At 40.6% G+C, this 13,422-nt stretch overlaps 1 protein-coding gene across 4 annotated transcripts in view; it reads right to left on the bottom strand.

Moving 5' to 3' along the window:
• The window catches only part of ZFC3H1 (zinc finger C3H1-type containing), a 54,452-nt gene extending 48,369 nt beyond the window's left edge, over positions 1-6,083 (bottom strand). For 3 of the 4 annotated variants that reach the window (XR_016281231.1, XM_089524102.1, XM_089524103.1), the window contains exons 1-2: positions 5,277-6,083; positions 386-802 (exon numbers count right to left, since the gene is read on the bottom strand). Coding sequence is in view for 3 of the 4 variants with exons in the window: in XM_089524102.1 (XP_089380228.1) it covers positions 386-802; positions 5,277-5,880 (1,021 nt within the window). In the remaining variant the exon portion in view is untranslated. The remainder of the gene's footprint in view (positions 1-385; positions 803-5,276) is intronic. The other variant, XM_089524104.1, reaches the window with a different exon arrangement.
• Between the last annotated feature and the right edge of the window lie 7,339 nt (positions 6,084-13,422).

The following is a 13,422-nucleotide window of genomic DNA, read 5'->3' as shown; positions in this document are numbered from 1 at the left end:
TGGGCTGGGTTCAGGGTGGATTGGGACTCCAGCATGTGTTTGCCAGGGCCCCAATGTGTCTTCGGCAGAGCAGCTTCAAGTCGCCCCTTCCTGGTCGTCTGTTCCAGCCCTTTGACAATATTCTGCTGAAACGGCACAATATAGATAGGCATTTATTATTTGGGTAGAAGACTGACAACATATTCTATAGTAAAAAGTTAATGTAAAAGCTAAATAAAGATATCATCTAACCTGCACTAACAATGTTACAGCAATATATCTGGAACTAAAATTTACTATGTTGTAAGAATTTTTAAAACCATGTTACTCTAACTTTAAAACTAACAAAGGATACAAGTCAAATAACTTAACAAGACATTATTTATTACAAGTAAAAGACAATTACCTTGATTTGCATCCAATAATTCAGATTTTTGTGACTGTTGTTTCACTCCATCTTTCACCTTTTTCACTTTGCTCCTCTCAGCTAGTGTTGGCAGTTTTTGCCTGAGAGGCTTCAGTTCAAAGGCTTGAAAGGTTACTACTTTACTCTTCTCTTCAGAAGACCCTTCATTTACAGCATCCTTTGTAATACTGACATCTTCTACCATTATTTGGTCCTCTGGAATGGCTGTTTCATCAGTGCTTTGCTGAACAGTTTCTTCTTTATTATTTAGAGCCAGTTTCTCATCTTTATTAATATATTCAAGTTCTAGTTGAATCTGCTTATATTTCAACAACAGATCCTCAAAACTCTCTTCAACAGAGTTATCGTTTTTAGATGAGTAGTTCTGCTTTCGGGATAGGGATTTTCCAAATTTGGCTGATTCTTTAGTTAAGAAAATTATCTAAAACACATTTTGTTACTGTTATTATGGCTCTTTCAACAATATATTGCAACTGCAAACTATCTTGTGATTTTATTATAATGATTTTAATGTATGCTGACGTACATTCAGAAATGTCATATCCCAAGCATTGATTAAATCATGTTTTAATATGGAAAAACAATACATGCAATACAGAAATATAGACATGTTAGCCTAGAATATCAGCATGCAAAGGGATTTTGCAGCTCCTTTGAAATTAACTGTGTGAAAGAAGTTGTAACATGAGCTTTCCTAGACTTGGGGGTACTTGGTCTGCATCTGAGGAAGTAGACGTACGCTACAACCGCACTATAGACATAATCCAGTTTGACATCCCTTTAACTGCCATGGCTCAGTGCTGTGGAATTCTGGGAACTATAGTTTGTTTTGCTACCAGAACTCTGCTACAACAAACTACAGCGATGTCAAATCGGATTATTTCTGCAGTATGGATGCAGCCTAAGTCTATAAAGCTCATGCTATAACTTCTTTCGCAAACAGTCTCTAAGGTGCTGCAAGTTCCGTTTGCAATACATACAGTGCCAACATTTACCTACATGGTACTTCCACAATCTAAGGGGGAAAAATCCCACAGTAAGGAAAGCTGTGTTATCTCTTCCTCTTTTTATATATCTGAAGCATGTCCTTAATATCACTGCATCTTCTTCAGAGAGAATTTCCTAAGGCAATGCCAAAACCACTCTTGATTTGTTCTCACTAGCAGCACATCTACTTTCATGAACCCATCCTGGGTGATATTTTCTTCCAACATCTACTGGAGGAAATTCTTAAACTTAAGTCACAGATCTAAATCTTTCATGAGGAAAAGGTCTATTTCTTACATGAGTAATCTTTCAGAGTTGCATAGTTTAACCTTATTCTTCCCCCTACAAATGTAGATGGTACAAGTAGCTGTACAGGATGCACCCATCTGACCACTTCAAATTTGTTAAGCAACATCAGGGTTCTCATTTCAATTTTCCCATATACTTGCAAACATCTTCATATCCATAAGCTAGATTTTTTCTTTAAAAGCTCATATTCTCAAGACACTAAATTCAATACCACATTCTGAATGTTTTCTATGCTCTCCCAGAACTGAACTGCACATGGAAGCCTTGATGCTGTAACTGACATTTGACACAGCAAAGTAGTGATGGTGGATAAACAGTATGAAAGAGTTTTCAAAGATGGAAATCATTTCATTACATTAAATCCCTTCAGAATTGTTGTCTACTTCATAAAACAAGGGAGAAGGTGCCCTGGGTGCTTGAAAGCAGCATAAAAATGTTAGATATGTCTTATGAATGCATAATAACCATGTGGTCTATTTAAAACAAACTCATATATATTGTCATCCCAAGTGGATTATCTGGTTAAACTACCATTCTAATGCACCTTATTTCTTCAAGGTATACTAAATGAAACAAAAATTTGTCCCACATTTTAAAACTTAACTCTTTAATCCAGAGGATAGTATTCCAAAAAATAATCACATCATTTTATTTGTTTAAAAAAACTGGATTACCAGTGCATTAAACTAGCTACCTCCTGTGGTGAGCATGGGGAGTGTACACTTTCCAGATGCTGTTAGAATGCAATTTCCAACAATCCTTGCCAAAACACAGCCAACTGTGAGGAATACTGGCAGCTGCAGTCCGAAGGAGTAAATGATTCCCAGCCTCACCAAAGGAGTAATTCATAAACTGTGAATTAGCAGAATCCATAAACTGTGAATTAGTGGAAAAATCAGTCAAAGCTGTTCGATATCAAGACAGTAACAGGTTTGTACCCTTCCAGTCTGAATTCAGTCAGGCAGATTCACATGCAGTTGACACAGCTCTGGCTCTTCTTGTCTGCAACATCATTCTCTGATGTTTGGGGTTTTTTTTCCATTCCAAGAACTTGAAAGTAGATTAGATAATTTTTTTATCTCTCAAAACAACAAAACATAGACAGGAACTTGCTATCAAGGGTACCTCATATTTGGGCAGGGACCGAAAGCCAAGCTCACCACTCTAATCATTATAACGCAACAGCTGTGACAAGCCAAGACAGTAATCTATAACCACTCTATCCATCTATGTAAATTTAAAACAGTACTTCTGTTCAATGTGGTTGAATTTATGAAATTCACTAAGCCACCGTAAGCATAAGAACAAAAAATGGAGATGTGGAAGTGCACAGTAGTAGCTAAGAATTTTAAAAACTTTATTTCCTGAATACAGATAACAGAAAAATGAAAATAAACTATTTTACCATCCAGAACATGGCTACGTTTCACTTGATATGAAAAGTGAAACCAGAATGCTGAATAAAAACCACACCCTGTTTAATGTGAAACAGCAGACCAAAACCCTGTGTGTTAAAACTGTCCACAGGCAAAAGTTTACTTGTTCCAGCAGTAAATATTTCAGTTACCAATCGCTGCAAGAATCCTTGACAAAATAGTAAAGTTATTCCACCATCATGGACTCCTTGAGCATACATTTTACATTTATTAATCAATTTTAACAGCCTCCTGTATACTTAAAACAGCAAATATTGGTACATCATGATTCTACGTAGCTGTACTCTGAAGTAGGTCCTACCAACTTCAAGGCACCTCTAATCCATCTCTAGCAATCTTGCCCTCATTTGTATAACTTACAGGACAATCCTGTGGCTGTTTATTCAGAATTAATACTGAGGCCCTATAGATTTGCTCTTAAGTATGCTTATGATTGTACTGTATGCTACAATTACTGTGTAATAGTAGCATTTGTGTAATCAGTAACATTCAGTAGAATTTATTCATTTATTGAAGTAGTCATACCCCACTACTATGGGAAAACATGTGCTCAAGAAGCCATAATAGGTTTACAACAATCTTAACACTATGAAGCTGCCAGCCACAGATGCTGCTGAAATGTCACGAATAAACTCTTCCAGAGGATGGCCACAAAGCCTGAAAAACCCACAAAAAACTACTATAAAAACTAAAAGTGGTCCTAAGAGACTTGAAACTAATGTTAGCTAGCAGGTATGTGAAAAGACGCCTTGCCAGTTACACACCTAAAGCCCAACCAGAACTACATAGCTAATAATTGGCTCATATAAGAACATAAGCTCTAATTGCTTCAGCTGTTTGAGGTAGTGCATCCGAAACCAAACAGGCCTCACTGGAGATGACAAATAAAGACGTCATTTTCTTCCTCCTAGGTCACAGTCCCCAAACATAATGTCTCAGTAGAGAGCCAGTGTGGTGTAGTGGTTTGGGTCTTGAGAGGCCAGGGTTCAAACCCCACTGGAGCATAAAAACCCACCTGGGTGACCTTGGGCAAGTCACACTCTTTCAGCCTCAGAAGATGGCCATGGCAAACCCCCACCCTGTGATAAGGTCACCTTAGGGTCACCGCAAGTCAGATATGTTTTGAAGGCACACAACAACAGAGAGCTAACATGGCGCAGTGGTTTGAGCGTTGGGACTATGGCTCTGGAGACCAGGGTTCAAATCTCCACTGGAGCATAAAAACCTAACTGGGCAACCTTGGGCAAGTCTCACTCTCTCAGCCTGAAAAGATGGCCATGGCAAACCCCCTCTGAAGAAACCTGCAGTGAAAACCCTGCGAGAGGGTTGTGATAAGTGACTTGAAGACAGACAACAACAGAGAAATGCTTTGATGGTTTGAAAGTAGGCTGATTCTACATAATTCTGATTGATTCCCATATGAAGAAAGACTTCTATTAAGTCTTCTCCATATTAAGGCTTCTAGGAAAACATCTGCGAAGCCTCCTCATACTCACCCTCTCTTGAACCTTAAACCCTCCCCACCCCAGTTCTCCCATTAGAGAGAAGCCCTTGCTAAGCTCCTTGGCCCTTTGCCATGCCATCAGTAGCCTCGAGTGTGCCAGCAAAGGCTGAAAAGGTTCGCCCAGGTTGTGTGGCAAACCCCTACCCGGCCTAAACCAACACAACCAGGGCAACCAGATGACCCAACCGCAAAGGAAGGCAAGGCTCAGCAAAAAATGGAGACCGTGACCAGCAACAAGAGCTCAAAACACTCTCAGGAATGTAGATTCATGCTTCTTCACCCTGCTCAAAATGGATGGCATTTTGGAAACTCCTAGAATGGAGGACAGGTCCTGGGAAAAGGAGGACTGTCTGGCCACCCTGTGCTGAAACCCCTAGGGATGGGAATACGTGCTTCTTCGGCCTGCTCAAAATGGAGGACGCTTTGGGAATTTCTCCCGGACAGAAGAATGAAGTGGAAACATAAATGCATGCTTCTTTGCCCTGCTCAAAATGGAGGACGCTTTGGGAAATCCTCCTGGACCGCAGGCTGACGTGGAGGACAGGTCCTGGAAAAGGAGGACGGGCTTGGTGACCCCTCTGAGCCCAACAGGGGCCCCTCCTAAAATGGCGGCTGCTTCGGTAGCAAAGGATACACTTCCGAGGCGAGGGCTCCCTCCAGCTCTGGATGCCGCCTCCATACCCGCCTCCTCCTCCTCCTCCTCCTCCGGGAGGCCTCCCGGGAAGGTTGTGCCAGCGGCCCCTTCCCCAGCGCCCCCCGCCGCGGTAGCCCCTTCCTCGGAAGCGGAAGCGGTCCAGGGCGTTGTGGCTGCGCTCCCAGAAGGAGAGCCGGGGCGGAGGAGGAGGCGGTGGCAGCGGGGGAAGAGGAGGGAGAGGCGGCAGTGGGTGGCAGCGGAAAGCGGCCTCCTTGAGCCGGTAGAGCCCGCCGCGGCCGTGGAGGTGCCCGAGCTCCGGGGGAGGCTGGTGGCGCAAGTGGGCGAAGCGGCGGGAGGAGGAGAGGAGCAGCGTCCGCCGCAGGTCCGGAGGAGGCCTCCGCCTGGCGTAGCCGCCTCTCCCTCGCCCATCTCGGCTGCTGCGCTCCAGAACCCCGTCCTTCGCATCAGGATGGCTGTTACTGTCGCTGGTGGTGTTGTCGTCGTCGCTGATCTCTCCGTCCTCCAGCTCCCTTTCCTCTTTCGGGGAGGGGTCCTCCGCCGCCGCCGTGGCCGCCGCCTCCTCCTCCGCCGCCGCCGCCGCCATCTCAGAAGGATAAAGCGCCCAGGAGCCCTAAACCCGCGCCGCCTTCCCTTCAGCGGCCTTCCCCGCAATGGCGCCGGCGGACCCTTCAGCCCCGAGACCCCGAAACTTGTACTCTCGTCTCAGCGACCTATCCCTTCGCTTCCGCTACTCTCGCGAGACTTTGGCCTCGCTTCCGTTTCTTCTCCTTCTCCCACCTCCCTTCCTTTTCTCAGCTGGGGCCGATAAACATCACAAAGGGAAAGGGGCGGCGAACGGCATGACGGGAAGTGTAGTCCTTCCCTGTGGGCCCCCTCAGGCTGCATCCGCACTCTGAAAGGAAATACACTTGTCCCTCCATATTCGATAGAGCAATAATTATAATAATAATAATAATAATAATAATAATAATAATAATAATATTTATTATAATAGTATGTATAATATTTAATAGTAATATTTATATTGTATTATTATTGTTGTTATTTAACAACAACAACCATGATACATAATAATATGTAATATATACATAATAATATTATATTTTATTATGTACTATATATGTAATAAATATGTAATATAACAATATTTATATTATTTAAATAATAATAATAATTATATTATTATTATTATTATTTAACAACAACAACCATGATACATAATAATATGTAATAATATTATATTTCATTATGGAATATAATAATGTAACATATGTAATATATATGTAATAAATGTAATAATATGTGATATAATAATATTGGATTTCCTGCATGGCAGGGGGTTGGACTGGATGGCCCTTGCGATCTCTTCCAATTCTATGATTCTATTATTTATATTATTTATTTATAAGATTTATAATAATTATATTATTTAAACAGTAATATTTATATTATTATTTAACAACAACAACATGATACATATGTAGAAGGATCATATAGCACCTTTGAGACTAACTGAACTAACTGAATTTGAAGCCTGGCCTCAGTCCTCATAGTCCAACACTAAAACCACAGTGGCTCTCTAAACATAATAATAATAAATAATAATAACAGTAATAATAATACATAGAGAGTTCCTGTAGCACCTTTGAGACTAACTGAAAGAAAGCATCTGAGGAAGTAGTCTAAAGCCTAGGAAAGCTCATGCTGCCAATTTCTTTTAGTTAGTCTCAAAGGTGCTACAAGAACTCTCTACATACTAATGCCACAGACTAACACAGCTATATCTTTGAGTAATAATAGATGATGATGATGATGATGATGATAATGATAATGATAATGATGGAAGCAACAGTGCTCCTGCCATAGAAGTTTAAAGAAAAGGGCTCGCTATAGCTGGCTGTTCCTGACGCTTGGTTAGTTTCTGGCCTTCTTCTAACGGCCTCCTATGGTTGCCAGCGTGCCTCTGCTTCCACTGCCAATCTTGCTACTGGCGTTACTGTTAATTGTCACCTTCTATATCCAGTTTCCAGTTTCATCTCCATGCCTCCTGAAGCTGTACAATACTCCATGCATCTGAGAGAAAGGAATGTGAGCAAGAGGCTCACGCCTAATAAATATGTTAGAAGGTGCGGCAAGCCTATTTGCTGTTCTGTTGTTAGCTTAGCTTTAAAGGGGTACCTCAGGGTGCACTGTAGAAATAATGCAGTTTGACACCACTCCAAGTGCTGTAGGGCCATCATACTGAATTCTAGGATTTGTAGTTTTACAAGGTCTTTAGCCTTCCCTGCCATAGAGTGCCATAGAATCTCAGGATTCTGTAGGATGGAGCCAAGACAGTTAAGAGTGATGTCAAACTGCATTATTTCTACAATGTAGATGCACCCTTGAACACATGGAAGATTGGCTAAATGATTGCAAGTGACAATTGCTATCATTGCAGAACCTTCCAGTTCTGAGGTAATAAACCTCTGAATGCCACACACAGGGAGCCATGTTGCGGGAGGATCTATTGCCTTCATGCCATGCTTGTGGCCACTCAAGCCCATTGGCTGGCTACTTATGTGATACAGGATGCTGGGCTCGGTAAGCATTTAGTTTGACCCAGCAATAAAGTGAAACTGTCAGTCCTGATGTTCAAAGATATAGCTGTGTTAGTCTGTAGGATCAGTGTGAAGAGATGTCTCATAGCACCTTTGAGACTAACTGAAAGAAAGAAGTTAGCAGAATAGACTTCAGTCTACTTTCTAAATGCATCTGAGGAAGTAGACTTGAAGACTGAACAGATTTACAGTAAATCCTATACTTATACCTATACCTGTGAAACAACCCATTTGAACTCAGGACTTACATTTTAATAGACATGTATAAGATTATTATGGAGGGTTAAGCTTTGCTGGACAGAATCTATATAAGTGTGAGCTTACCCCTTTTACATACATGCACACACACACAGGTTCTCTCCATGCACCAACTCATATTTGGTGAAATGTAGCAAGGCCTACTTTGTGTAGTGTCAAAACTTTATAATACCATAATCACTTTGTTGTTGTGTACCTTCAAGTCATTTCTGACTTGTAATAGGATTTTCTTGGCAAGATTTGTTTGGGGTGGTGGTGTTACCTTTACCTTTCTTTGGGGCTGAGAGAATGTGACTTGCCCAAGGTCACCCAAGGGGTTTTCATAGCCAAGTGAGAATTCAAATCATGATCTCCAGAATCATAGTCCAACACTCAAACCATCACACCACACTGACTATCAAAATCACTACCAACATTGTATTTTTGAGTTGGAGGAGTGATTAGGTATGATTTCCTATAAAAAGTGCAGATAAATGTTACCCAGTTCATAATCATCATGGTGTTTTTGACCCTAACAAATTATAGTATTTTGATACCACTTTCTCTGTCATGCCTGCATACTATGGGATCCTGGGATTTGTAGTTTGGTGAGGCACTGAGAATTCTCTGGCAGAGATTTAGATATCTCACTTCCTGCCCTGCTAGTCTAGAACTAATTGATTTAGAATCAATTCTATCTTTTGAGATCTTTATTATTTTTGAAAAGATATAACCATAAACTGATACAAGTGTATCCAATATACTTTTGTTCCAATAAAGGGTTTATGTTTTTGCTGAAACATGCCTAAAATAAGCAAAGTAAGATTCTACTGATATAAAAGATTACATTTTTAGCTTCAAGGTAAAAAGAAGCAGAAAGTTGAAATTTTTATTTGTTTAGGTTGCATTTCCCCCCTATTGCTCTTCCAGCAGGACTACAATCATTATTAAGTACTAGAGTATGTAAGTCTTCATTCTTGTAAACATTTCATTTCATTCTTGCAAACAAGAACAAATAATTTTACCATTTTTCCTTGCTGTGGGAACATTATTGAGAACTGCACAGTTTTCGAAGACTAGCCACAGTTTGGAACTGATTCTCTGCCTCCAAAAAAATATATATGTGTGTGTGCATGCACACACACACACATAAATTGCATGACATTTTCTATGCATAAACATTACTTTCTGTGCAAAAGCCTACATGCTTTTTGGTATGCAAAACAGATCCTGAAACATGAAGATTCTCATGCTTCTAAGGATTCTCCTTATCAGGATTTCATCAAGACATCCCTTTTCAACCTTTTTTAAAATTTTTCTCATATTCTTTCCATCTCTATACACTATGTGCCAATTGTGCCAAGAGAAATCTTGGCATAGGCTAGTTCCCAATTTAAGCAGTCTATCTTTATTTCTCTACCCCACCATTGCAACAATCCATGTGTGCCCGGCAGAGGTCAAAACAGCATCTCTTTCACACTCCCACTAGTGTCTGGGCCAATGGGACAAACTTACACCAGCAAGTTGGGATAGTGAAGATAAGGAACATGTGCTTTGCACATTCTTCCCTGTAGGGCTGCAGTCTCAGAAGGTGACTATGTATTCCAGCCCTTGACACCTGTCCAAACATGGACAATATTCCACTTCCACTATTGTTCCCCAGTGTTCCTGAGAGTAGAAAGAGTGGGATTACTGTAGTGCTGAAGATGGAAGTGAACAAGTACAAGAATAAATATGCACTGGATTACACTGTTAAGATGGGCAAGCATTTTATATGCAAGACCAAATGGGTACGTATATGCTGAAAATTAAATGGTAATCAGTGTTGCTGCTCTCTGTTAATAATATAAGTTTGCAAATCTGTATTTCATTATTTTCTGTCCCAGACACTGGTGACCCAAAATGTGGATCTTTTAGCTTAAATGGATGTAGGTTCTGAAAACTGAAGAGAGAGAAATTAGCAATTCATATGTCTGCCATCTTGCCACCCAGAGACTGATAACAGCTAGTCCTTTAAACTGACCATCCATAAAAAGCAAGAGGAAAAAGTCAAGGCAGAATGTGTGTGGATCTCCAGCTTCATTCAATTAAATGTAGAACATCCGTTTCTAATGACTTGATATCTGAAGAAATCTTTTGGCAACAGTGCAGTACTAGGCACACTTATTAGAGAGTACGTTCCGCTGAACTCTCTGCAGCTTAATTTTGAGTAAACATTCATACAATCAGTCTGTAATTTGCCTTCATTTTCTTAAGGACCTTTTTATCTTGGGTTATGCCAGTCAGTAAATAAAAAAAATTAATCCTATACCTGTACTCTGTAGCACACCTTTTCCCTTTGTTCTCCTTATATTATATTGGATACATTCTGCTCTGCAGAAGTACTTTAAATGCAAGACTTTTGCAATATCTACCTTCCTTGTGTGTTAAACTTTGCTTCAGTACCAATTAACATCAACTTTATTGCCTTTTCTAGTAGAGATTAAAATGTTACAAAGATGCAAGATCAGAGCAGAGAGACAATTATCCAGCAGAGTACTATATAATTTTCAATTTAGATACAGTAAAATTCATAGGGTCACTATAAGTCAACAGTGGACTTGAAGGCACATACACACATATATCATTATTTGCAGCAGTCACTGTAAACCTGTTTATTCTTAAACATATCCTATTGAATTCAATTAGACCTACCTCTGTGATACCCTTCTCAGTATAATTCCTCATGGCTGGATGTAGGAGTTGCGCTCATGAAACCCAATGGAGATTATTGCTGAATAAATGAGCTTGAAGAAAATTGTGATACTAGTTGGTTCATTCTTCTGATTTAGTGCCAAAAATACACTGGGTGGCTCTCTGGAGAAGATGAACTGCTCCAATTACAAGCATGAATTTTGAGGCCCAGAAGTTGGGGCACGCCCTGACTTTTTTTTTCTTTCCCCAATGATGTTGCGTCTCCTGACAAATTGAATCACAAGACGGTTTACTTTCATGCAAGAATGTGTGTGAAACAAACCCTTCCTAGCATTCCATCAAGACAAGCCACTGAAGTATAACACTTTTTGTGTTTTCTCTGGCCTTCCACTTGTGGTATTGAGATACTTGCTTTACAACTTCCCAGAGGTTTCTACCACCCAAAAAAGACTATACTGCAGGTAAGGAATACTGATTAAGCTTTTGGAAAACTTAATTCAGACTGGTTCAGTGTGTTTATGATTTTCTTGCTTGATGGATTTTGTTTAGCTACATGTATGGTTGTAATAAACTGTTCAGTCGGATAGCACTATGTTGTTGTTTCCTGACTATAACCATTGCAATTAGTGCTAACAACCATCTTGCTGAAACAACAACAAATGCATGCAAAATAAATAGTGATTGTTATCAATAAGACTTGCCTCTCTGAATTACTAATGGTAACATTTTAGACTGTTTGAATTTAAAGCCATAACCAACGTAATAAACAGAAGACAATAATTTTGTGACTAAGGGCTGATCTGCACTGCAGAAATAATGCAGTTTGACACCACCTTAATTGCCATTGCTCAATGTTATGGAATTCTAGGATTTGTAATTTTGTGAGATATTTAGCCTTGTTTGTCAGAGAGCTCTGGTGCCACAATAAATTACAAATTTCAAGATCCCATAGGATGGTGCCATGGCAGTTAAAGCATTGTCAAACTGCATTATTTCTGCAGTGCAGATCAGCCCTTAGTCACAAAATTATTGTCTTCTCTTTATTATGTTGGTTATGGCTTTAAATTCAGTGCAGATGCACCTAGGTTTGCCAGATTTCAGGGCCTGAATCTCTGATTTTCATCTCAGGAGGGCACAAATTCTTCAGTTTTGATGGCCTAGCTCCAGTTCCATCTCCAGTCAAGAGGAAAGGGCTGTGTGCAATTTCCAGCTCAATTTGTATAGCATCTGCCTGCTACAATTTGCAACTATTAATTGATTGCTGCAACTTGTAGAGACTGTCTGGAAGGTTATGTATTTACTAAGTTAGCCTCCTCCTCCTCCCCTCCCATTCCCTATGGCTCCAGAGCCACCTTCCACTCTGCTCTGAAGCCACATTCTTGCTAGCCCTGTTCTGGCTAGCGAAGATTAAGGCCCTGTGCAGACCGGCTCTAAAGGCCAGCTTGGGGGGTCGATTCAGGGCACAGCATCCATATGATGCATGCCCTGGCTTTGCCCCGAGGGCGCATGGTGCATGGCGCCCCTCTAGCACTGTGTCCACATGACACAGCGCTGAAGGAGCACCTAAAGCTGCGGCGCTGTGGCTATCGCACCCTTTCCATGGTACAAAAAGGAGCCACTTTTTGCAGCTCCTCTTTGCACCCTGGAAAGGCCATATCAGAGGTCCAGCTTCTGGTTGCCATGTCCCCAGTCTGGCTGTAAAAGGGGAAGCTGGAGGCCGCCCCTTCTGGGCTGTCTGCACAGCCCCTGACTGTTGCATACTACTAAGTAAGGGAGAAAGAATAACTTTGATTTGGGAACAACCCCTTTAGCTAAGAATTCCTTCTTAATTTCCAAACCTCCATTAATATGTGTGTGTGTTTGAAATTCTATAAAGGATTGCACTGAAGGAATGCCAATTCCTATCTAATATTTTGTGCATATACTGTATATATTTAATAAGACAGATGTGCACACACTTTGCTACCACTGTACAATTCACAGCTTATAATACTGGTAAAAGCTTACAATAGAACAGATGGTATAGATAAATGGGAATGGGACAAAGGCAGGAAAGGAAAAAGTGGCTGCAGGTAAAAATACATAGATTTCTGTGCATAAGCACAAGCCAGTGATGATGGTTAATGAGAAAATGTGATGTGACTATTATCACACTGGCAGCAGTAGGCATGGAAGATAATGCAATACTGTTAGGAGAAGCAGCAGTTACTTTCTTGGTTCTCTTTTAATATTCAATTACACTTGCTGCTTGCTGGCCAATGACAGAATGAGCACTGGCAGTACTATTTAAAAACCTGCCTAGGAACTCCATCCGATGAATCAGGTGCAAATAGGCTGCAGTACACTAAATCCTATGCCCAATAAAACATGTTCATCTTTAAGGTACCATATGAGACTTGTTTTTGACAAACTAGCATGATTATCCTCCATGGGAAACATGAAGGTTTTGTATCAGCCATTCATATCTTTTGACTAGGAGTAGGTCTTTAACATGGAATAACCAGAGAAACAGGCTTATACGCCAAAAACAAAAACAAAAATCAAAAACCAACTGATAAACAATTTAACTTAATGAGCTGGAAATATTGACTGCT

This window comes from Sceloporus occidentalis, unplaced genomic scaffold (assembly GCF_023333645.1).
Source record: "Sceloporus occidentalis isolate IW3139 unplaced genomic scaffold, rSceOcc1.0.p SCAF_5, whole genome shotgun sequence".
Lineage (NCBI taxonomy): Eukaryota > Metazoa > Chordata > Lepidosauria > Squamata > Phrynosomatidae > Sceloporus > Sceloporus occidentalis.
Note: the sequence above shows the minus strand (reverse complement) of the source record. Positions and strands in the feature narration are given on the sequence as shown.